General features: G+C 52.8%; 2 protein-coding genes across 9 annotated transcripts; both read right to left on the bottom strand.

The window, feature by feature from the left end:
* Positions 1 to 3719: 3719 nt before the first annotated feature.
* On the bottom strand, positions 3720 to 16441 carry SLC29A1 (solute carrier family 29 member 1 (Augustine blood group)). 8 transcript variants are annotated; one of them, XM_063096443.1, is made up of 15 exons: positions 16354 to 16412; positions 14577 to 14668; positions 14126 to 14233; positions 12913 to 13047; positions 10716 to 10797; positions 10397 to 10599; positions 10122 to 10261; positions 9692 to 9826; positions 9503 to 9600; positions 9278 to 9356; positions 8743 to 8867; positions 8469 to 8577; positions 8159 to 8244; positions 7598 to 7797; positions 7007 to 7201 (listed from the first exon to the last, which is right to left on the bottom strand). In XM_063096443.1, exons 4-15 carry the CDS (start codon positions 12939 to 12941, stop codon positions 7090 to 7092), a joined length of 1398 nt encoding a protein of 465 aa, XP_062952513.1. In that variant the 5' UTR covers positions 12942 to 13047; positions 14126 to 14233; positions 14577 to 14668; positions 16354 to 16412; the 3' UTR covers positions 7007 to 7089. The 8 variants fall into 8 exon arrangements, with proteins under 8 accessions (XP_062952507.1, XP_062952511.1, XP_062952510.1 ...); XM_063096437.1 differs by lacking the exon at positions 7598 to 7797 and having other exon boundaries at positions 3720 to 7201; XM_063096441.1 differs by lacking the exon at positions 7598 to 7797 and having other exon boundaries at positions 3720 to 7201; positions 12913 to 12995.
* Positions 16442 to 20900: 4459 nt separating this feature from the next.
* Positions 20901 to 21161, bottom strand: MYMX (myomixer, myoblast fusion factor). Its single transcript, XM_063096063.1, has one exon. The coding sequence runs from the start codon at positions 21153 to 21155 to the stop codon at positions 20901 to 20903; it is 255 nt and encodes an 84-aa protein (XP_062952133.1). The 5' UTR covers positions 21156 to 21161.
* Between the last annotated feature and the right edge of the window lie 3275 nt (positions 21162 to 24436).

Raw genomic sequence — 24436 nt, 5'->3', positions numbered from 1 at the left:
CTGTACCAGTTAGGACCTGCAGAACCGTAAGTGAAAACTGATCCTGGGCATCCCTATCTTATTCCTGATCAAAAAAGGAATGCTTCTAACACTCCACCATTGAGCATAATATTTCACCTTCCTATTCCTGACTTGCCATAAATTTTAATCTGAATAGATATCAAATTTTTTTGCATCTATTGAGAATAGTTTTTAATTCCCTTAATCTATTTATATGATTAATTTATTAATAGACATTCTGATATTAGACTGAAATGATCTATTTCTTTAGAGTTTTGTAGAAGTCACCCATAAAAACTACCTAGGTCTGTTGCTTTCCATATGGAAACATGTTAACTAAGGATTCAATTTTTTAAACGATTTTCTACCTCTCCTTGAGTCAATTTTGTTTAGTAATTTTTCTGAATGTTTCTTGAAAGTTTAAATATTATGGGCATACTATTTTCTCTATCTTTTAAGTCTCTCTTCTATCTAAAATATGTCTTCTTTTTCATTCCTAAAATTGTTTTTCATGTCTTATTCCTTTTTTTCTTGATCAGTTCTACCAAATGTTTATCTATTTTATTTATATATATTCATCTTTTTTTTTTTTTTTTTTTTTTTTGGTGGCTGGGCGGTATGGGGATCCAAACTTTTTTAATCTTTTTTTTTTTATAATATAACATAGTTGACTGATCCACACTCTTCACCTTGGTATTATCAGCACTCTATGGATCAGTTCTTTTTCTGTTTAATACTTAGCACATAAAATTTCAGCCTCTCCACTATTCCAACATAAAGATTTAAGGCTACAGATTTCTCCTAAAGTACTATGTTAGCTACATCCTACAAATTTCAACATATTATATATATATATATATATATATATATATATATATATATATATATATATATATATATATATTTTGACCGGTAAGGGGAGGGAAACCCTCGGCACGGTATGGCCTGCACAGTGAGCGCACCGACCATCCCTATATAGGATCTGAACCCACAGCCTTGGCACTACCAGCGCTGCACGCTCCCGAGCGAGCCACGGGGCCGGCCCAGCATATAATATTTTTTATCATAATTCAGTTTTAAGGATTTTCTGATTCTCCTTATGGTGTTGGCTTTGATCAATTTAAAAGTGTTTTACATTTCCAATTATTTTTGATTATTTTAAAAATTACGTTGTAGTAGACACACAATGTGGTGTGTATGTTGTTGGATCTTGTACTTGAGACTTGTATTTGTAACCTAGAATGTGATTAATATTTGCAAATACTCCGTGTGTGCTTCACAAAAAATACATATCTAGTTCGGTTAAATCTATTAAGTCAAGAGCCCGTGGCGCACTTGGGAGAGTGCGGTGCTGGGAGCGCGGCGACACTCCCGCCGCGGGTTTGGATCCTATATGGGAATGGCCGGTGCACTCACTGGCTGAGTGCCGGTCACGAAAAAGACAAAAAAAAAAAAAAAAAAAAATCTATTAAGTCAAGCAAATTAATTGTGTTCAAAACAAATACACAAAAAACTACTTGGAGGCTGAACAGGATATAGCTTGGAGAATGGAGAGGCTGAAGGAAGGGAGACTAGTCAGGGGTGTGGAAGAGGAGAGGCATTAGCCTCTTCTGAGGAAGGCTGACAGAATGGGGGTGGGGGCGGAGGAGCATTCCAGGTTGGAGGGGCGCGGTCTCTTTACGCAGATTGTGGGTCACCAAGGAGAGATGTCTAGCAGGCAGAGGGGTGTATGAGAGAGGCCTGGGCTGGAGTTGTAAATCTAGGCACCATAATGCTGATGGCTGAAGTCATGGGCAAGAACAAAATCACTCGGGGGGAGTATGATGAGAAGAGGGCCAGAAATTGTGATTTAAGCTATTCTTGACTTGTTTATTCTTAAATGGGGCATCTTCAGCTACCTGCTATATTAATCACATGTGACTGTGTCTTGCCCTTCTAAGAGTGTAGTATCAGTGGTCTATGGGGTGTGACCAAGTCCTTCATGCTGGCCATTGTCAGCCTAGCTAAAAAGGCCTGTCTTCCTCCTGCCATCATGCCCACCAGGCATCCCTTTTTATCTTGGGCACTGGTCAGTGTTCCAGACCCCCTTTGGCTAAGAAGTAAAACCCCAAATCAGTTCAGCCCAGAGCAGATTATAGTCAGGGAAGGGGAAGGTGTAGGAGGCAGGTGGCACCACAAAAAACCCTGACCTACTTAACCGTTTTGACTGCCACCTGTCCTGGCCCAGACACTCCTTTTCAGCATGCAGGTCTCCAGGATTTCTGGGCCATTCACTGGCTCAGTGCCTGCTTGGCCCACCTCCACCCAGATAAAGGACTGGTAGGGCTGTGATAGTGCTATTGAGTTATCAGGAAATTGGGCACAGGAGAGGCTGAGGTTAGACATCAGGAAGGACTTTACTGGTTTCACCTGGGCAGGATGACACGCACAGTCAGTATCCCAGGAGGCCTGGGATCCTTGGGGATGTGAAAAGAGAATATGTGTCTCTGGAATGTTTCAGAGACAGGGGAGGAAGGTGGAACACGACTGGATTATGGTGCCCCATGAGGCCTCATATTTTTGTCTCCTTCACTGTGTGGGAACTGTGTGTATTTGTGGGGTAGACGGGGGGTACCGCGGGATTTATATTTACCAGGTGCTTTGCAACTTACAGAATATTTTTTCCATCTTTTAAACTTTCACCCTTGTTTTTTTGACATGAAAATGGACATAGCAACACTCAGCACTTTATAGGGGAGATCAGATAAGACTGAACAAGAGTGGCTGACAAAAGAAATCATTATTATCTCCGTGGTACTTCCCGACCCCGCGAAGCAGGCAGGGCAAGTGTTACTATCCCTGCTTTTACAGGTGAGCGGCTCCGAGGCGTAAAGTGGTTCAAGGTCACCCGCACACAGGGGCAGTGGAGTCGGTGTGACACAGTCTGGTACCCCACCCGCCAGGGCTCCAATGCACGGGGATGTTCGGCCGTGCTCCCGCTAGGGGGCGCGCGGGCAGCGTGTCGTCACTCTCCTCCCATCTCCCTTGCTGCGGGATGGGGCTCGGCAGGGCACTGACTCCCGTCGCCTTTCCTCCAGAGTTCGGCCCCGCCTGGGCCCCGGCAGTTCTCGGCTGCCCGCAGCAGGTAGGGACCCAAGTGGTGGCTTACAATGGAAATGCCTGAAGGTAGAGCTAATGAGTCTTCGTTCTCAAAGCTTCCGGGGACCGGAGGTGTGGGGGAGGGAAACGAACTGCTTGCAGGAGAGGCAGCGAGTACCGTAGATTAGGGGCCCTCCATGCCGAGGTTCAATTTAGTGATCGGTGGCGCCACGTGGCTTGGGGAACCTCACCTCATGTATCCAGGTTCTTCCGCACGAATGCCTTTGATTTCCTTAACAATTATATCCCGTTTTAAGGATGGGGAGCCAGCCATAGAGAATGTGACTTGTGCCGGGTCACACTGCTGGTACGTGGAAGGCCCAACGTGGAATCTCAGGTCTGAATCCAAACCCGGTCTCGTCCCTGACCCCCACCAGAAAAAAACTTGGAAGAGGGCAGCTGTCACGTGCCGAGGCCTTCTTGGGGCCTCGCTGACTCACATTGAGCACTCGTCCTGCAGTCTGGGGCTAGAGTACCCATTTGCTGGTTTCCACAGAGCAGCAGTACTGCCTAGGCTGCAGAGGGCTCGGAGTGGGCACATCCTCTCCCTGAGAGCACCCACACAGAAAGCCAGAGTGTGCTGAGATTGGCTGGAGGAGCTTTTATTTTACAGAAAGTGGAGACCCCAATACACATGGCAGCCAAAGCAGGGCACAAGCTAGGACATAGAGCCATTTATGGGGGGTGGGGGGGTGGGAAGGGATTTGGGCACTGCCCATCTCTATACTCAGTGCCAACTTGCCCTAAGAACCAGATGGGCCCCAAGGCCCTGGGTGGACACTGCCAACCTGGTCTGTGTGTCAGGTCTGCTGGCTGACCTCCCACAGACTGCCACTCTCCCTGTGCAGGTGAAGATTCAGGTTTCAGGCAGCACTTGCTGGCCAGGCAACAGAGCTATCCCTTTAAAATGATTCTGCCTTTCTCTACTCACATCCATTTTGAATTACTATCATAGTTTTACTGAGAACCATTTGGTTTTCGTTTTTTCAAGAACTGGGGTTCTCCTGTCACCCGCCCATACTGCCTTCACCATACTCTTTCCTATGGAAAAGGAAATAGCTATATTCCAATTCATAGATTATACCTGAGACATTTCTATTTTTGAGGATGCTGTTGATTTTACTGGGGCACTTAGCTTTTCAATAATGTTTAAAGCCCCAACATTTTAAAAGATTAAACATGAGGGGCATTTGTGTTGCAGTGGCAGCCACCCCATGGAGGACAGGGGCTGAATACACAAGTTTTCAGAATTGTCACATGGAAGGAAGGTGATAACCAGCAGCAAATCATGGCAGTCAGGGATACCTGGCAGATTCCCATGCTGAGCTCTCCCTACCTTATAGGAAGCAAAGTGCTAGGAGGAAGTGGCGAGCAGCAGTAGAGGAGGCCCTTCCTCCAAGAGTGGTATTGCCTGCAGAGCGCCCGCTTGTGGTCGGGACCCATTACTGCAGTTGAGCAGGCAGGAGACCTGGGAGCTGCTTTTCCTAACACCTCCTCCCCCATCCCCACCCCTAAGTTTACATGTGAAAATACTGAGGACAGGAGAACAGGCATGAAGTAAGGAAATTGCCGGGTTTTGACATCTGCATTAGAAAACTTATTTTGGGAAAAAAACACTCCAGTAATTTCCTTCAACAATTTAAGTACAGAAAGGAAGAAAGTGACTGTATCCTAAATGTTTTTTTCCTCCTTCAAATCACTTTTGGGGTTGAGAGGAACCTACTTAACATCACATCTCCACCCCACGGGCGCAGGCAGTGAGTGCTACCACACAGCTGGAGTCGGGCGTGCACAGACAAGTTCCACCTTGGGACAAGCAGATGCTCTGAACTTATTCTGAGTACCTCTAGAAGCCAGGTATAGCACTTATAGTTTGAAAAGGCAAAACATGAATAAAATGTAAGTAGACCATAACTTCAAAACAAGTCTGGCAGCTGGAGAAAAGATAGGCGCTTGACAAGACAAATCACAAAGCTACACAAGCTCTGGGGTGCAGAGGAGGAAGAAACCGCATTAACTGCCTGTTGCTGGTGGAGGACTTAGAAATGCCTGGGGAGAAAGGAGTATGCTCCAGAGAGAGACCAGCATTCCCCTAAATTTGTTTTCAGATTTTTTTGTGGCCATGTGTGGGAGGGACTGGAAGAGACCTGGGAGGAAGTCCCAAAAGGCCAGGCAGGAGTGAAAGGACTTCAGGAAGAAATACAGGGTGCCTGAAGGGATGCTGGTGCTGAGGAAGGAAGCCAATAGGGTTCTCTGGGTTTGGATATAATAGAAAAGTCAGGAAGGACCCAGGGTGAGAACAGCAGAAAGAGCTCAGGTATATTCAACTTAACTCTCTGCCAAAGGCACTGCAAAAACTGGAGGAATACCCAGTAAACCCCTCAGCTTTGAACCTGATAGGAAAGGAATACCTCGTTTTCCACCACCTCAGATATGTACCCTAGTTTAACAAATTAGTACATGGACTTCACTCCAATATAATGGTATACATAACTACCCCATTAGGGCTTCAGAGCTCAGCAGAGCCTTAAACATGGTCTTACAACCCTTAATGAGGCCTGAAGCCTTCAATTAGATTAACCTCAGGTGAGAGAGGAAGCCCTGACAGAGGTGCCAACTCTGAAGCAATCTGCTACTCAGAGATCAGTGAGCAGCCCAAGCTGTGTGAGATACTTTCTGCCTTTCTGGGAAGAGTCCAAGACAGGAGCCCATGCCTGGGGTCCATTGGGGGTTGGTCACCATGGTCAGGACTCTGCTTCCACTTCCAGTCAGGAAGTCATTTAAGGGGGTCCCAATGGTAGGGCCCCTCCACTGAGACCCTCTCATAGTCCCCTACCAAACCATCCCCCGCAGGCCAGGGTTTAGGTTGAAAAGGGGAGGGTCCATCTTCAGTGTGAGGATACACAGGCTTCTTGTCGCTCAGGAAGTCTGGCAGGCTGAGCTTGGTGTCAGGGCAGGGTGCCAGGTAGGGGAGAACCCTTGGGCCTCAGGTCTTAGCCTCTTCCTGCCTGGTGGTGTGGGAGTGTGGCCAGGAGCTGGTGGGGAGCTGCCCAGTTTTGCAGAGCTCATTCCTCAGCTGAGGACAGAGTGCAGGGAGTGGCAATGAAGACAAAGGAAAGAATGAAGCAGCAGAGAAAAACTTGCCCTTTCTTGGTCTAGGCCAACAGTCCATGTGTCCTGGTTCCAGGCCTGTCCCTCCCCTGCTGCCCCAGCAGGGGGTACTGCAGCTCCTCTGAGTCCAAGAGGACTAACCTCCCCTCCACCTTGGACCCAGGCCCAGCTGGCTCATGCTCTCATTCGGGCTGTCAGCCCTCTACCCTCTCCAGAGCATGCAGCCATGGCTAGAAGACAAAGGAAGCCACAGAGGAAAAGAAAAAAAAAAATTTAACCAGAGAGGCTCTGAAGGCACCTGGTTTCTGCCAAGTATTTTAAAAAAAAGCAGTAAAGTGGCAACTGTACAAGGTGCATCATGCACCTTGTAGGGTAGGAACTAGATGTGGGGAGCTGGGGGGGGAGAGCACACGGGGAGAAGGAGGGAGGGGAAATATCAGATCAGACCATACAACGATCAGACCATACAACGATCAGTACTGGCCCTTACCCACTCCTGGTACAGGCAGACACACACACACACACACATACACAGAGCCCAGGAGCTTCTGTTGCTCTGCTCAAGCAGGGATCAGTCAGAGCCAAGTGTGGAGGGATTCAAGCAGATGCAGACACTGAGCCCCTTCCCTCAACCCTGACCTTCAAGCCCACAATGTCCCCAATGCCCATCCACAGAGGCTCCCTCCCCAGGGCCTGGACAGCCGGGCCCAGCACAGACTGTGAGAAAGCAGAAGTCGGTTGGAAGAGAACACCTCCAGACCAACCCTGCCCATCCCTGGTAAGAGAAGGAAGGGGCAGGAAGCAAGTGGGCAAAAGTGCAGTCCTTCTGTCCATCCATGGTCACACAATTGCCCGGAACAGGAAGGAGAAGACAGCCCCTAGTGCTAGGCCCAGACACAGAAAGAAGGCCATGATGGCTCCCGCTGTCTCCGCCTCGACTGGCTTTACTTTCCTAGAGGAGAGAAGGCAAGGCTACCTTAGGACGGCCCCTGCCCCTGCCCTAGCATCTGGGGTGGAAGGAGGGTTGGGGTGCAGAGACTTGCCTGAGAACCTAATTCTGCTGACCAACCCATCCTACTTTCCTAAGCTCAACCTGGCTTTTTCCCCTTGGGGAACTGTGTACACAGGCTGCCTTCTACCCTCCCCACAGAGCCCCCTCCCCCATCTCTGCCTAAGTTAGCCTGGGCACCCCACCCCCACTACCTGTCACTATTCCCTCAGCCTAGGTGCCCTCTCCTTTCAGCTCTAGGACCAGGGAGTCTCTTGCCCTCTCCCTCTACTGAGTATCCCCCACTGGACCTCTAGACCATGCCCAATGCCACCAGGTTCACTCCCAGGTCCCACTCACTTGGGCCCAAAGCACATGCAGAGGCTGGCGAGATAGCCGTTGGAGAAGGCGAAGGCAGCCACGAAGACAATGAACCAGGCATCGTGCTCAAAAACCACAGGCAGGTACTGGCGGGGCTGGACGTTGCACAGCAGCAGCAGGGGCAGGAACACCAGGCGGGCCAGCACAAGGCCCGGCAGCCAGCGACTGTCCTTCCCAGGCTGCAGGTACCAGGTTCCTTAGCCCAGGCCAGCCCCCAGGCCGCAGCCAGACCCCCATTTAGGGCCCCCTGGAACCTGGATTGAAACCTTAAGGCCTGGATACCTTTAGAAGGGCAATGATTGGGGGGTATACAGTAGAGCCTTCTGAAATGCTGAAAATGTCCTATGTCGTGATCTGGTGTGCATATGTGTATATTCATTAATTTGTACACTTAAGACTCGTACACCTAAGTGTACATAAATTATGTCTCGAACTTTTTAAAAAATGGTCCCCTTACCACCATACTTTCTTCGGTTCCCTTTTGTCTCAGGCTAGACTCTTCCCTCCCACACGGGCCTGATGCCCCCTTCTTCCACTCACCCACATGAACACAGCTGTGAGGCTCCGGCCTAGCAAGTCAAAGACATTGAAATTCAAGAAACAGGACACAGGAATGAAGTAGTGTTCTGGAAGAGGAGAAGATTAGAGGATGGTTATCAGGCTCAGAGAGGCAGACATAGCAACCCTGACCCTCAATGGGTTTCAGCTTCCCCATCTGTAAAACGGAGAAGATACTTCCAGCCCAGGGAAGGGCAAATGGATCCAGCTGGGGAGAAGGCAAGCCAGACTCCCTGATTCTCCCACTCCCAGTCCTGCTGTGCCCCATCCTGGGAACCCGTGGCACCCTCACCCCAGGCGCTAGTGCCCGCAATGCTCGACTTGACTTCAACGGTCACAGCAGGAAATAGCCCAATGGTGATCGTGAAGATGAAGCAGACAGACAAAGCCAGGACTGAGATCTGCAGAGAAGGGGAGGGGGATTCATTCAGGTCACTGTGTCTCCACAGTGGCTGGGCATTAAAGAACCAACAATCTCCACCACACACACACAAGAAAGAATCCAGGAGAGTGACCAGTTTCAGAGAGATGGGTGGCAGGGGGAGGGTACAGCCCACCCTACATACATTTTTGAGGATGGTTTTGATGGAGTGGCTTTTGTTGGTGGGCTGAGAGTTGGGGGCTGAAACTCTGGACTCCTCATTGCCTGCTCTTGGATGCTCTTCTGGGGAGCGAGAGGTTGTAGAAGGATCTTCAAGTTGTGAGGTCAGAGCAACAGGAGATGACACAAACATTCCCCAAAAGGGCTGGGGTTAGTTGGAGGTGGACACCCCCCTTAACCAGTCCACAGCCACACCCTAACACCAAGCCCCACCCTCCCCTCCAAATGCCCCACATCAAGTCCCCTGGGGCCTGATCTCTCCCAGAAGCCTCAGGTCATGCTTTTCCCTGCACAAGAATCTGAAATTGCTTCCTACCAACTTCAGTAGAAACACTTCGGGTGTTCAAGGTCATCCAGGGTCTCCCCCCATTTTATCTTTCCCAGACCTTATTCCCTGCTGGCCCTCTCCAGCTAACAGCGTGCTCATTCTGTCCTCTTTGCCACGCTGCCCCCTGCCTGGCAGGCCATCCTGCACAGTAGCTTCCTCAGGCTATTCAGACCTTTACTGATGAGGTCCAACTTGGTCTCCTGCTCCCCAGGCCCTTCGAGCTTGAGCTGCTGGTAGTAGCGGTAGAATTCCTATCAAGTAAAGGAGACAGGGGAGGTGGATTCAGAGGCAGACTATCCAGAACTCCCACCTCCCCTGGGTTTCACTCTCAGAACCCCTCTGGGTCTGGAACCCCGGACACCCACGCCCCAAACCTCAGCTTCCTCCATTTGCTCACCAGCCGAGGCAGGCCCAAGTAACAGATGATGGTCAAAATGATAACAGTGCAGGCTGTGATGAAGTAGCCAAAGGCACTTTCTGACAGCTCCGAGCCACCTGGGGTGGACAGTGTCAGTGATCAGAGGCAGGCCCCACCCTTTCTCCCTGCAACCACCAGGGCACTAGGCAGGTGGACGATAGGACTTACTGGCAATGGCGCAGATCATGGCCACCGAGGCGAAGAAGCCTGCCAGGCCCTGGCCACTCATGATGGGGGCCGTGTAGCTGGCGGGCAGGAGGCCAGCCAGACCAAACAGGCTGCCCTGCAGGATGGCACCGAATGCTGGGGAACAGGGAGGGCGTCAGCAGGGTAGCTGGGGCTGTTGGGGGCGGGGGGAGGTCCATGGGAAAACAGGCCCCTGTAATTCCTGCCTTATTCCCAGAGTCTTGACACTGTCTCTCTGCCCCCACTCCTGACCCTGGTCCTGGCCTGCTCAGGCCTCTGAATCCCAACTGCCCATGGCATCCATTCCCTTCCGGGGAAGGGATGGGCTCCTCTCTGGCTGAGGGTGGGCCTGAAAGAAGGGTGGGGTAGGTGTAAGGTCTCAGCCCACAGGCCTCCTCCCAACCCCACTTACAATTAATGAGTGTGATCTTGAGCATGGTGATGATGAAGAAGGGCAGAGCATCCAGCTGCACCTTCACTAAGATGGCAGTCATCAGGAATACCAGCAGGATGACCATGAGGCTGCCCAGGATCCGTACAGACTGGGGAATCCTGCCAGGAAAGGCCCAGGGTAGCAGAGAAGGGTGGGCAAGCCCATCACCTTCCTGGGCTCAGCACAGGGGGTGCAGGAGGCAGTGAGGGTCATGGGGACCAGGCTGGGCCAGCTGGGGAGAGGTGGGCATTCACCTCTGATGCAGGAAGGAGTTGAGGCAGGTGAAGAAGAGCAGGGGCAGCATGGCACATAAGGTCATGACATTGTTGAAGATGGCACTGAGAGAATTCCGCTCTGGCAAGGGGACTGCGGGGGCAGCTGAGGCCTGGATGTCTTTACTCACTTCAGCAGTGACCAAGGACATATTCTGGGACATGTCCAGGCGGTTTGTGAAATACTGTGGGGGTTGCAGAGAGGAGTGTTGAAATCTCTATCCCTGGGCCCACAGGTACAGAGCCAGGACCTGCATGCCCAGTGGATGTGCCCCCGGGAGCCCAGTCCCCCCAGCCTCACCTGAGTAGCTGTCATGAAAAAATTCCAGGGGAGCAGCGTACCCAGACCCAGCATGAAGAAGATAAGCCAGACAGCTTTGTATCTGGAATGGGGGAAGAAAGAGGGGCCAAATGACCCATCACCCCACCCCCTTTCCAGAGATCAACCCTGGGGAAGCACTCCCTCCCTGCCCTTCAGTCTCTCCAGCTGTCCCAGGGCACCAGGCATCTGTTTCTGTCCATGTGCGTGTGTGCTCCCAGGGCTGTATTGGTGGGGGAGGAGGGTGTCCTGGGATAGGGGAAAGGGCACATGACAGAGTCGAGGGGGAAGAAGGTCAGGGACGCAGGACTGAACCGCATGGCTGACAGGACCTTGGTTCTCAGCTCTGGATGACTTGGGGGACCCTGCAGACTGGGAACCAGCGTGACCCGCACATCTGGAGATAGTTCTGGAAATCTTGCTGAAGGGCTGGGTGTGGGCGGGTGAGTGAGAAAGTAAACAGCAAGTGTCTTCCACTCCCTCCAGGCAGGCTGGAAGTGATTATGCCACTGGGCAGGGACCCTGTGTTCCCCCCTCCCCCAAGAGGATTCTGAGGTCAAGAAAGTCCCACACAATTCCCGGACTTAGTGGGGCAGGCAGGCGGGTGAGGTGCCTGAATGCGACTGGGAAGTGAGGGAAATTGAGCTGTTTTTTCCTGGCTCAGACAGAACTGGCTTTGTAGGTCACACCTCCTAGGGCAGACCAGGAGGTGTCAGACCACTGGAACACAATCTGGGCCCCAGAGTGTAACTATGGGCTGCCCAGCTTTGGCCAGGGTGATGCCACAGGTCCTACACACCTCAAGGCCTGTCTGGGACAGGTAGGCCTTGCCTACAGCTTAGTGACCCCAGCCCCTTCCGCTGAGATCTCCAGCTGCATCTGCCATGCTGTCCCCACAACCAACCTAGCTTTCTCCAGAGATGGCAGGAAAAAAGCCCAAGGCAGTAGCGAGGCAGGTATGGTCAGAATGCAGGGCCTGGACCACGAGCAGGTCTCCCTCACACAGGTAGGGCCTGGGGGAGCACCCCAAGTGGGCAGGACTGAGTGCTTACAACTGCAGACTCCCACCTCTCTCATATACTCCCCCTGGAATAGAGAACCTAAAGCTTGGTTCAGAGGCCTGGAATGAAGGGGAAACCTCCCAGCCAAGGTCACACAGGACAGAGGGTCAGAGGTAGGGCTGGGAAATGAGGAAGCAGTGCAACAAGGAAGATGGAGATGGGCGAGGGCTGGGGACTGCCACAGCACAGGTGAGGCTGGGGGTGGGGGAGTGCCGGCAGGTGGCCTGGGAATGGAGAATAGGCAGGGAACCACCCTGGGCCTGCACTTACCATGCCTCCTTCAATTCCCCCCCCCCCCCATAAACACCTGCAGAGTAGATATTCTCACCTCTATTTTACAGGTGAGGGAATGGTCCCAGAGATCATTAGAGATCAAGCTAAGTGCTCAAGGCAACACAGCTGGAAGTGGCCTAGTTCCGTAGCCTCCGGCACAGGAGGGAGATGGGGTGGCCAGGGGAGATGTGAGGGGTTCAGAGGCCAAAGTCGGAGAGAAGGACAGAGTGTGACATCTAGGAAGAGTTTTGGACCCCAGACATTACTTCCTAACTTTCCTGGGTCCCAGACCCCTTGGAGAAGATGAATTAAGCTACAGCCTCTTCCTCCAAACACATAATCACAATCATAATTGCAAGTCTTCCTTGAGGAAGTTTAGAAGCTCCAGAGGTGCAGGAAGTAAGAGGAAGGTCAGATCACAGACCGGGGTGGGACAGGGTTTTCTGAGGCAGAGGCCCCAGGGCAGCCCTGAAGGAGGGCAGTTCTACCAGATGTGCTCTGGAATGAGGGACGCTGTCAAGTGTTTCCCCACAGTGATGGCAGGAGGAGCCGGAAGCTGCAAATTGGCTGGAGCGCAGCAGTGGAAACACTGACAGGCCAGGGAGGGACTGCTGCCCACCCACACTGGTCCTGCATGCAGACACCCCAGCCAGCACCCAGCCAAGGCATGCTTGGTCCCCACCCCTGTTGCAGACCTGACTCATAACTACCTTGCTGGAAAGCCAGCAGCAGTGGCAACCACAAATTCCAAAGGACACTGCACCCAGACCCCTGGAGATGCATTCTCTGGATCCCCAGCCCAGGTATGCCCTCCCCGTCCCTCCATTCCTCCCTCTGTCCCGTACCTGTCCTGAGGCTGGTGACTGGTTGTCATGGTGACGGTGTTCTTGGTTTTGTCTGGTTGATAGCTCCCTCCCTCTGGCGCTTGCTGGGGGCAGAGGCAGTATGAGGCCCTGGTTCCCCACAGGCGTCCTTAGACTCTTGAGAGGCAATGGGGGCAGGACAGACAGAGCAGGCAAACTCAAAGAGTCCAGCAGGACCCCTCTGGGCCCTGCCCCTCAGGACCACTCAACTTGAGCCCCTAGCCCAGCATGCAAGTCCTATTGGGTTCCCAAGGCCTGCTAAGATTCTATTTGGCTCCCGGCCTGGCCGCTGCCACCGCTATTTTTATCCAGCAGCCGAAGCAGTTTAGAAGCTGGGAAACAGGACAGGGTGGAGAGCAGGAGGGAAGGAGGAGGAAGTATGACTGAGAGGGAGGGAAAGACAGTCAAAGAAGCCAGGGAAGGGGACAAGAGGGGTCAGGGACAGTGAAGACAATGGGAGGACCAGGAGGAGAAAAACAAAGTGGAGGAGACAGAGCAAAGGGTAAGGGGGAGGACAGGAGGGAGGGCAGGAAGCAAGCACATCTGCAGGAGCAGCGACAACGGGGACGATGACTGCAGCCAAGCCAGAGAGGCCTCTTCAGTCCTTCTCTGCCAAGTTGGATCTCTCCACCTGCCCTGGGGAGCCCCTGGATTCACGGCTAGGGTGGGTTCTGGAAAGCCTGTCCCCTCCTGGAGGCACCCCAGACTCCAGCCTCTCTTCTGGTGGCACCTTAACCTTTCTTTGTTTCCAGCTACTGCCCACAGGCTTCCTAGTTCCTGGCCAGTTTTCCAGGAAAATATTTCACCATGCACGTGAGGACACAGCCCTTCCCATGGCCTAGCTTGACCCTTCCTCCAACCTCCAGTCCTGGCCTTAGGGTAGTCACTTCATTCCCCCTTAGTTCCTCTTTGACTCAGCCCCAGGCTCCTGTCCTCTTCCCCTTTCTGAGGGTCCCTGAAGGGAAAAATGGAAGCCTATGCCCTAACTGTGTAGTCCCAAAGCTCCTAGCCCCCCTTCAGTGTCCCTCTCCTGCTCCTCACTTGTGCAGCAGATGAAACAGCTTTCTTGTTGATGGCAGGGGATGCCAGGCATGCATGCATGAGCACATCCTGCACACGTGGGCCTAACTCTGGGACCCCTCACTGTTTGGGCTATGTGGACAGTCTTCACCACCCTTCCTGTCCTGGTACTCACCAGATGCCCAGACTGGCCAGCAGAAGGGTCGGAGCAGAGGGGGCCTGGACAGTCCCTATGAGGTGGCTGGCCCTAGCCCAGGGTCTGGCCTGCCTTGTCCACAGGCTCCTGGGTGAGAGTCCAGAATGGAAATGGTGGCACATGGCATATCAGGCCTCATAGGGCCCCATTCTGAGAAGCTTCACAACCACTAGGAGATAAAAATCCACCCCCCGTAGCTCGGGAGATAAGACAGCAAGGAGTCTCAGCAGGGGAGCTGAGGCACTGCATCTGTCTCACAGGTACAGCCCATGCTCCGGAGACAGACAGACAAAGCTGGGCATGTTGAGACCCTCAATGGGCTTTTCCACCCCTCAATCTGCCCTAGGTAAACTCCACTCTCCAGAGGTCTTCCTCAGCCCCCCAACTCACACCTGGGTGGGGCAGGAAAGGGAGGAGCAGAACCACACACCTCCATATGGAAGCAAAGGGCTTCTTTCAATCATCCTTTCTACAAATATTTACTGAGGACCTCTTCATGCTAGCCAGGCACTGTTCTAGGCCCTGGAACACAGTGATGAACCACAGTATTTACATTTTCTGGAGGGATGGGGGCAAGAGGGCTCTGCTGGGGTGGGGTGGGAGAGAAGGCTCAGGTCTCAGGTTTTCAATTCAGTAGGAGGGATCCAACCCACCCTCCACTCCCACAGGCAAGGTTCCTGGGCAGTTAATTGCAGGTGCGTTCAAACCAGCAGGAGACTGGGGTGGGGAGTCTAGTCCCTTTCCCCTCAGTAAAACTGGCTCAGACTTAAGAGAATAGAGAAATATTTATGTCCTCCCTCTCCCCAGTTAGCCCTCCGCTCTCTCTGTTCTCAGCAGTCTCCACCCCAGGCCTGGGCACAATTCAACTCCATGGGCAGCCCCCTCCTCCTTCCCACATCCTAACATTCAGCTGCCACCCTAAGCATTTTGTTCTTGTCTGCCTTTGCCCAGCAGTAACCAGGGGTCTGATACCAGCTCAGAGCATCTGGTGTCCCTCCAGCCATGCCTTGGCTTGCTGACATGGGGCCCTGAAAGTAGCGACCAAATCGAATACTCCCTGCCCCCAGGCCACCAACACCTCTTATGCACTCCAGTTTCTAAGCCTCCTTTCAATAGCATCAAAGTCTCTACTCCCCAGGATGCCATATGCGGCCAGCCACTCCCTGCAGATCCCCCCTCTTTACCTCACAACCACCCATAAACTAGTACTAGATTGTTTCCAATGAACAGATGGGGCCAGCTGAGGTTCAGAATGGTTGAGTCACTTGCCTAAAATCACAGAACTAATGAGTCGGGGAGCCCGAATTCAAACTCAATGTACAGCTTATTCTAGGCTCCTTCTTATGGGGGAGGTGGTATACAGGCTGCTTCCCAGTTAGCCCTGTAGCCTAGAAAGTGGGGGGAACTCTGCTCCAACTAAAGGGAAAAAATAAGGTGGGGGCCAAGATTATTCCCAGCCTGACGTGAGTGTCAGGGGTAAGGCACCTCCTCCCCCCCACCCCGTCGCACACACGTCCTTGGCACGGAGAGTTCACACAGACAGGAGAACAAGTCGAAGGGTCTGGATGTTACCGAGAAGAGTGGGCAAAGGGGCGGCTACAGGTTTGGAGAGAGGCTCGGGGAAGGGCGAGAGGCAGGAGTGGAACAAGCCTTCACTCACCGTCGCCCTACTCTGGTAAGAAAACTTGGGGTGTGGCTCCTTGTCCTTTCACTCAGATTAATAGTAAATGAGTAAATGAGGACGCGCCCAAGATGGGGAGGCCAGGGACACGAGTCAGTAAAAAGACAGGACTTAAAGAGACACCTCCCCACCTCCATGCGCGTCCCTCCACCCCATCCCCCTCACCCAGCGCAGTCAGTGGCGCGGCCGCTCCCCTCTGCCAACAACAAGATCTACCGGGATAAACTGACCACTCTCCTGCCCCTTGTGGAGGTTGGCGTGCAGACAGCCGCTTCTAGGCCCGGGAGCCAGGCCGCCCACGCTCCGCTCGGGTCCTGGTCCCCCGGGGTCCCCCAGCGCTCCGGCCCCTGCGCGCCACGTGCTACGCGGCTCCGCACGCTCGGCGCGGAGAAAGCGGGGGCCCCGCCCGGCGTCCCCGCTCCAGGCCGCGGAGCTGTCAGGCCGGACCTTCCTGCCCTCGTGGCAAGCGGGAAGTGGGACCTTCCGCCCCGGCAGTCCCCAGCCCGACCCCGACCCCCGGCAGCACCTCCTGAGGACGTATTCCTCCGGGGCTGAGATCCGCACGCTCTCTCGGCACCTTCCCGCGCCCGCCCGAGCACATTCAAACGCGCCCCCCGCTGGGCCCGCCCCCCGCTGGGCCCGCCCCCCGCCCGCGCGCCCTCAGCACCGCCCCCGGCCCCTCCCACAGCAGCTCCGGGCGCACTGGGACCTCCATCCCCGGACACTGCGGCCCTAGGGCCGCCTGGTCGCGTTATTTCTGTAGATAGGACCTCTTTGGGCCCTGCCGCACCAAACCCTGCCCATCATGGGGCTCAGGATACTGGATGGTACAGACCCACATGGGTACCCCTAGTCTCCTCCGCGCTGGGGCTACGTAAACTCCAAGGATCCATCCATCAGGACTCTCCCATCCACAGACCCTCTGCTCTGACAGGCCCGACGTCGCCCTTCCCCCCGTGCACGCTCCACCTTAGACGATCCCTTAGCTCTCCCAAGCCCCGCCCACGCCACTATCCTCCACACTGCACTTTTTTTCTTTCCAGGGGTCCCCCCCCTTCAATGCCACCTTCTTCCTTTCAAAACCCCTACTCCTTTTCTCTTCCTTCAAGACTGTTTCTGTCCCCTACCCCCTATCCCCTGGTGGGATTTCCTCCCCACCCCCGCCCTCGACTTAACTGTTCCTGACCTGCATGGTGCGTTTCCCCACCCCTGACACTACCCTCCTGGTCACAGCTGCACAAGCACCACAACACCTACAACTTTGACTTGGGGGAAGGGGTGTGACTCTGTGTGTGTGGAGGGGGGAAGAGGCACACCCTGCAGCCCCCTCATGTTTCACCCTTTCTAAATCCAGCACATTGTTAAACTGAGGCATAACTCGGGATGGGAAGAGAAAAAGCCAGGCATAGCCTTACATCCTGAATGAATCCTATTGTCCCAGATGGGAGATATTCCTGAGGCGGAAGCCTTGCTGATCTAGCTCCACATCCTCTTCTGGTAGAGGAGGAGGGGGTGGGCATGCTGAGGAGGTTGGTCCATTATGTACCTCCAAGGTAGGGGGAAGGATTCCCTCTTTTGGGGGACAGTAGATGGGGAAGGTTGTCATTCACTGCCCCTACAGCAGTACTCAGGCTGGAGAGGTCCTGAGGAGAGAAAATCCAATCCTACCCACCCCCAACTACCCTAGAGACCTGTTCCCTAGAGAAGCCATAGACACTAATTAACAATTAGCAGTACTAACATCACAGGGAGAAGTCAGAGTCACACCCTCTCCACAGAGAAGTGAAATGGGCCCTGAGGAGAGAGGTAGATTTTCTATTCAGGATCAGTTGGCTCCCTACCAGAAGCTAGTCCAGAAGTGGTGTCCCCAGCCTTCGGCTCCACACCCCACAGAGATGACACACATCCTTCCTCAGCCCTAACCAAACAGGGCAGGAAGATGGGTTTGAGTGGTATTTTTCCAGGCACTGCCCCATGTCTTGAGAGTGGCTTCATGTCTGTCCACAACCCCCGGATTCCTGCCCTCGTGTTTATCCAATCTCTCTCTCTCTTCCTCTCCTAGTCCTCATCTCCCCTTTTCCTTGGCCCCCTGCCTCTCTCCCCGCCTTGCTTTCCGGGTTTCTGGGCCTGTGGGGGTGGCAGGCCTAGTGGTCAGACAGATCCACCGGGCGCCAGTGGCTGCAGTGGTTTGCAAAGGGGGCTAGGAATGGATGGAAACTGGAGGGAAGTGGTGAGGATCCCAGGCCAGACTGGGGAGGGCTGGTTCCTCTCCTCTCCCCACCCTGCGGGGGCCTGGCTGCTCAGCATGTGGCAGCAGACAGGGCTGTTATTGTTGGAGAGAAGCCCATCTGGCATTCACCCTGCCTGGGCCCCAGCCAGCTCCTACACCATTCCCTCCAGAGCCACCTTCCCAGGCAGAGATAGTTGCTGGGTGCCAGGGCCTTCTGGTGGACAGCCCCAGGAGCCCCAACTCACACAGGCCTGTGTCCAGAATTTTTCTACACAGGCCCAGCCAGTCCTCTTTACCCTCGGCCCAGTCTTATGGATCTCTTCCTCCCTAGGGTCCCACAGGTTCCTGTTACGGGGGTGGGGTGGAGTGGGAAGGGCTGGTCTAGCTGCACCCCTGCTCCCCACCCTATATGGGACTATGGTTTACCCCAGACTCCCTCCTCCCCCTCTCAGGCCCCAGGCATGCCTTCCCACGTCACAGGCAGTCCTATCCCCCTTGGGCCTGTGTCCTCTCAGTTGTCACCAACAAGCCACCTATGTTTGCTGGAAGCATGTTTGCTTGGCCTGGGGATTTGTCACCAGCACTCGTCTCATGACAGTCTATGTTCTCAGTCATGTTTGTGACTATATCTCCATGGTCTTGTGGCAAGGTTGGGACTAGGGAGAGGCTAGTGAGGAACTTGCCTGAGATGCAAAGTTTAAGGGGGTGCCAAAAAACTCAGTAATAAAGATAAATTTTAATACAATGTTTTAAAATCCAAGTTAATGCAAAAAATCCATGATGAATAAAACATCAACATTTTAAGTAAAGACAGGTGTGTACACAGGGTAGGTACTGGGTCTGGGTTCAAGACTTAATTCTTTGCTCACTAAATCTGGGCTAGGTCTAGCCTAATTTCTAAAACCTTTGCCCCCTACTGTCTGCTCTGGGCAGGTCTCTGACGTTGGGGGCATTCGTGAGTGGTTGGTAGGGGAATTGGGGTTGTGTGTATGTGTGTGGAGAGGCGGTCACCTAACTGAGGCCTTCAAGTTCCAGAAAAGTATCTCCTCCTCCAGAAACCGAAGATGCCGACTCCACTGGTAGATCCTACCGAGGCACGTCACCCTACCGGCGGCGCCCGGCAGCGTGGGAGCCGCGCAGACCCCGCCCCCACCCCGCTGGGCCCTCTCCGCAGCCTCGGTTCCCCGCGCGCCTGCTGAGACTTTGGAGGGGGCATCCGGACTCGGGGGCGGAACGGAAATTCCCGGGCCCCCCGCTTGGTCTTCTCACCTAGAGGCTGGGGCCGTAGCCATTGCAGAGCGTGCAGCCAGAGCCGGGGCTGACCGGTCTCTGCCGCCCGGCGGAAGCGGGGCTGCAACGGGCGATCCCGGCGCCCGCCCCGCGCTCCGCGGCCGGCTCTATCCGGCCAGCGGGAAGGGAGCCCGGCGGGAAGGGAGGCCGGAGCAGGCCCGGTCGGGACCGGAGGGACCCGTCGCGCCTTGGAAGGGCGGCCCGCGCGGCAGCGGTCTCTGGGCGCCCACGGTCGGGAGCGGGACGGGGTGAGGGGGCCAGGGGCTGGGACCTCCTTTATTCCGCCCCTTTTGAGGACTCTGGGAAGAAGCAGATAGTGCGGGGGTGGGGTGGGGTGCTGGCGGAAAGCCCTGCAGGGCTGGGGTGGGGTGCACAGCTCTGGTCTCACTTGTTCCTCCGTCCCAGGCTTCTGATGGGTGTGGGAACAGGATGGGGACCCCGACAGGGTCCTGTATTCCTCACTATCCTCTGAACCTAGAGCCCAAGACTCACTGAGGGAGGGAGGATTATTGCATAGGAATGATAAGCAAATTATCCGGACGCTGGGATGCAAATATGTCTAACTGCTCTTTTTTGACCCCTGAAGGGGCCTCCCGTTGGGGAGAGTGTAGTAATGAAGTGAATTCTTCATGGCAACCCCCCGCCCCAGCAAAGATCTCTTCTAGGCTGGAGTGTCCCTTTAAGGGCATAAATTCATGTAACTGCTCACTTCAGTGGCTGCCCCAGGATTCTTTAGGAAACAAATCTCCCTCTTCTCACTACCACTAGCTGAGAACGCTCCAAACTAGCTCAAGGACATTTTCCTCCCTACTGTGAGCTAGCCAGCCAACCTTCCTCCAAGACAGACTCAAGCCATTACTGGGTCACAGTGTGACATATTGACTGACACCGGAAACAACTTCCAGACTGTGAGGACTGAGACCATGGAATAGGTAGCAAAAGAAATCCTTGCGGTTGTCCTCTTGTCCCTCCCTCCCCCACTGCCTGGCCAGGTTAAATTGTCTTGCAAGGCATGAGTGTGAGTGATAAGACTTTCAAAGGCATCCCAAAAATTCAAATCAAATATTTATTGATTACTTGCTGTGTGCTGGCTCTGGGGGCAAGTCAGCCTCTATAGGAAACCAAGCTCTTATTATTTTGAGGTAGGGCCTGAGTCTGGAGGACAGACAGTCCGGATTCACATCTCGCCTCTCAGCTAAATAGTCACTTGTCCCTAGGTTAATAAGCATTGTCCCTCACTGGACCTCAATGTCCTCTTTTGCCTGAGGGAGGTCAGTTCCCCTCCCCGCTGAGGCCAGAAGTGCTTAGGAGAGGTCTTTGGGAGCAACTGCAGAAGGAGAGGCAGTGATCAGTTTTCTGCTAGACACAGGACATCTTTCCAAAAAGACCTTTCTGCTGGGAGGGGGAGGCATGTCCTGTTCAGATGCCTCTCATGCTCAGTCCCCCTGTATCTTTTGCCCACTGCTCAGGCTGCAGCCAGTGCTGGTGCCAGGTCTGTCCTACTCCAAAAGAAAGCGTTTCAATGGATACAGCTGCTGCCAGGACTCGTGGCCTCACTTTTGGGGACCTAACTTCTCCCTCCTCTCTGTGCGGTCCACTCTGGAGGCCTCCCCAGCATCTGACGGGTGTCGCTGGCTGAGGACAAACAGCAGACAGCCCAGCAAAATCTCTCGCATGTCCTGGGAGCCCAGGCGGCGGGCCAGTCGGCGCAGCAGGGATAGGAGGTAGTGGCTGGCCAGGCGGGCAGCCGGCAGCAGCAGGCGGGACAGCAGCACTCGCAGCAGCAGCGGGAGCAGCGGAGCGGGCATGGCAGGGTCAGCGCCTGTGAAGGCAACCAAGGCTCTAGGCTTGCACCTCCTGCTCCTGCTTCACCTGGCAAAAACACGAGCTGGGCAGGAGTTCCCCTTCCCTTCATGCTCTCCAAACCTCAATTTATGGGTCATTTTTGTTTTTGTGGATCCCTTTCTCTTGGCAAGGTAGCTGGGGCATAAGAGTTCTCGTCATAGCACAGATGGGGAGACTGAGCCAAGGCAAGAGTAAAGCCAGAGCTAGAACCCACAGCTTGACATTCCCAGCCTCTAGTGACTCCTGTTGTTCCCTGGACCCTCCTTTCCTTTAATCACTCCCTCCTCTTGCACACTCTCCATCCCCCTGGCATTCCCCAGCCCTTCTCCTCCAATCTAGCAGGAGTTCTTCTCCAGAGAATTCTAATTTTTCTTTTATGGGCTCTTGATCCACCCTGACCTGACGCTACCCTCCCAGGCCGCCCTTCCCACCGATCAGTGGCAACTCTCACCAGTCAGAACTGCTGCTCAGAATCAATGTCTGGCTGGATTTGCCTTCAATGGAGATAACCTCACTGGATCCAACACAGGGTAACCCAACCCAGCTCAGCCCCACCCTTTACAGCTTGCCTGGGTGGGAGGAACAATGAAGAGACAGCTGTGTTCTGGCACCTGGTATATTGAGGGGAGGGGACAGCTGGGCTGGCCCCCTCTTCCAGTCTGAGAGGAGAAGGGAGGAGGGAGCGTATGCAGGAATTCCCCTTGCTGTGTACAGACCTCAGAGTTGGAACCCAGACTGCACTTTCTACTTGTGTGACCTCCAGCATGTTGACTGTTCTGGGCTTCAGTTTCCTCCTCTGTTACCTCAGTAGCTGGGAGTAACTGGGAGGAGTAACTGGAATGGGGCAATGTATGAGACCCTCTTGCCCAGATCTCCAAAGCAGTACGGCTGCAGCCCTGACATACATCTGAGCATCAGGCATGCTCAGAGCGGCCAAGACAGGGAGACTAGGGCCTGGCAGGCAATTGTGGGCCTTCTTGGGGCAGAGGAGTGGAGGCATAGTCCATCTCATAGTTGGACACAGTTGGACACAGCTGGGTGGCATTCCCACTCAGGGACAGGAAGAGGGATGCCCACTTCAGGGCCCCTCCCTCTTTTCCAGCCACTTTTCCCTCCTCAGATTAAATAAGGTTCCATGAGGTAGTCAGGTATATCTCAATGGGTTTATAGCCTGGGTTTTATTGATTTATTTACTTACTTATTTATTTTATTACCTCATTATCCTACTTCATAAAATGGGTATAATTCCTTTCTTGCTGGACTCAGATGAGATTATGGCCATGAAGTGTTTTGTAAAATTTAAAGCCTTGGGAATATCATCATTTATCATCATCTTCACCACCAGTTGTCAGTATCATTATTATTTCCATCACCATCAAAGCATTGAAGAGAGAAAACTTACAAGATCAGAGGCTGGCCGATTAGCTCAGTTGGTTAGAGTGAAGACTTGTAACACCAAGGTCAAGGGATCCCCATAGCGTCTAGCCAACAAAAACAAGCAAAAAGAAAGAAAGAAAACTTACAGGTTCAAAACAACCTGTCCCACTTCTACGCAGAGGAAGAATGATACAGGAGCTAGAGCGTATAGATTTATAGATAGCTTTTCTCTCCTTCTAGTTGCTTCATGAGGAGGTGCGAAGGCCATGTGCTATCCCAGGGCTATGGGTGGGACGTGTATTGAGTATACATGTGTGCCAAGCCTCTGAGTTCATCATCTCACTCAACTCTCACCACCACCTTACAGAGGAACGATTATTTATAACCATTGTACAAATGTGGAAAATGAGGTTCAGGGTGACTAAGCACCTCACTCAGAGTCACACAGCAGAGAAATGCTCTGATCTTCCCCCAGACCTGTCCTGTTCCCAGGTTTTCCCATCCGTAAGTAGCAATTGTATTTTTCTAGTTACTCTGGCCAAAATCATTGTAGTGGATTGAATGATGTCCCCCCAAAACTCATTGAAGCTTGAATTATGTCCCTCAGGTTTTATGTATTAGAAACTTAGCCCCCACTGTGACTATTAAGAGGGTGGAAAATCTTGTTATGGTAATTGAAGGGTGGAGCCTTGAGGAGGAGATTGGATCGTAGGACTGTGCAGCAGAGAATGGATTTAAAATGGTGGTCAGGGATGGGTTCTGAGAGCTTTAGGAGAGTCTCTCTTGCTCTCTCTGCTCTCTCTGCTTCCACCATCTTGCAATGTGAGACCCTTGGTTCACTGTTGCCATCACCAGATGGACTTTGGACTTCCCAGCTTCAGAAACTGTAAGCAATAAATTTTGTTTTCTTTACAAATTACCCAGTCTGAAGTATTCTGTTATTGCAACACAGAACAAACTAATCAATCATAGAAATTACAATCAATTGAACTAATACAACAAACTAATAAAATGAACTAATAAACTAAACAAACTAATACAATCATAGAAGTTATCCTTGATTCCTTTCTTCCTATCACAGTTCACCACCCACATTAGCAAATCCTGGTGGCTGTACTTTCAAAATAATCAGAATTTCACCACTTGTCACTGATACCACCATGACTACTGTCATCTGAGCATCTGTCATCTTTCACCAGAATTATTGCAGTAACCACCTAGAATTCCTGTTTCTCTTTTCTACATAGTAACCAGAATGATCCTTATAAAACATGAATCAGATCTTGTCCTTTTTCTGCTTCAACTGTCCAATGGCCCCCATCTCACTCAGAGTTAAAGTCAAGGGTTCTAACTCTAACCTACAAGGCCCTGGGTGATCTGACCTCCTTTAGCTTTCTTTTTTTTTTTTTTTGTCCTTTTCGTGACTGGCACTCAGCCAGTGAGTGCACCGGCCAGTCCTATATAGGATCCGAACCCGCGGCTGGAGCGTCGCAGCGCTCCCAGCGCTGCACTCTACCAAGTGAGCCACGGGCTCGGCCCCTCCTTTAGCTTTCTGATTCAACTTCTAATGCTTGCTTCTCTTGCTCTGCTCCAGCCACACTGGCCTCTTTGCTGTTCCTTAACTGTGTCTCAGGGCACAGTTAACTCTGCTTCAGGGCCTTGCACTGTAGGGGAGGAAAAATATTGCTTCCCTCTATCTTTCTAGATTCTTTGGCTGGTCTATGAATTAAATTGACATAAAACTAATTAACAGGAGAAAAACAACTTTAATTATATATGTACACACAGGAGTCCCACAAAAATATGAGACTGCAAGTAGCATCTAGATGATTGGGACTTAAATACCATCCTAAGCTACAAAAAGGAA

The sequence above is a fragment of the Cynocephalus volans genome, chromosome 5 (assembly GCF_027409185.1).
Source record: "Cynocephalus volans isolate mCynVol1 chromosome 5, mCynVol1.pri, whole genome shotgun sequence".
NCBI lineage: Eukaryota > Metazoa > Chordata > Mammalia > Dermoptera > Cynocephalidae > Cynocephalus > Cynocephalus volans.
This window is presented reverse-complemented; position numbering and strand designations above follow the sequence as displayed.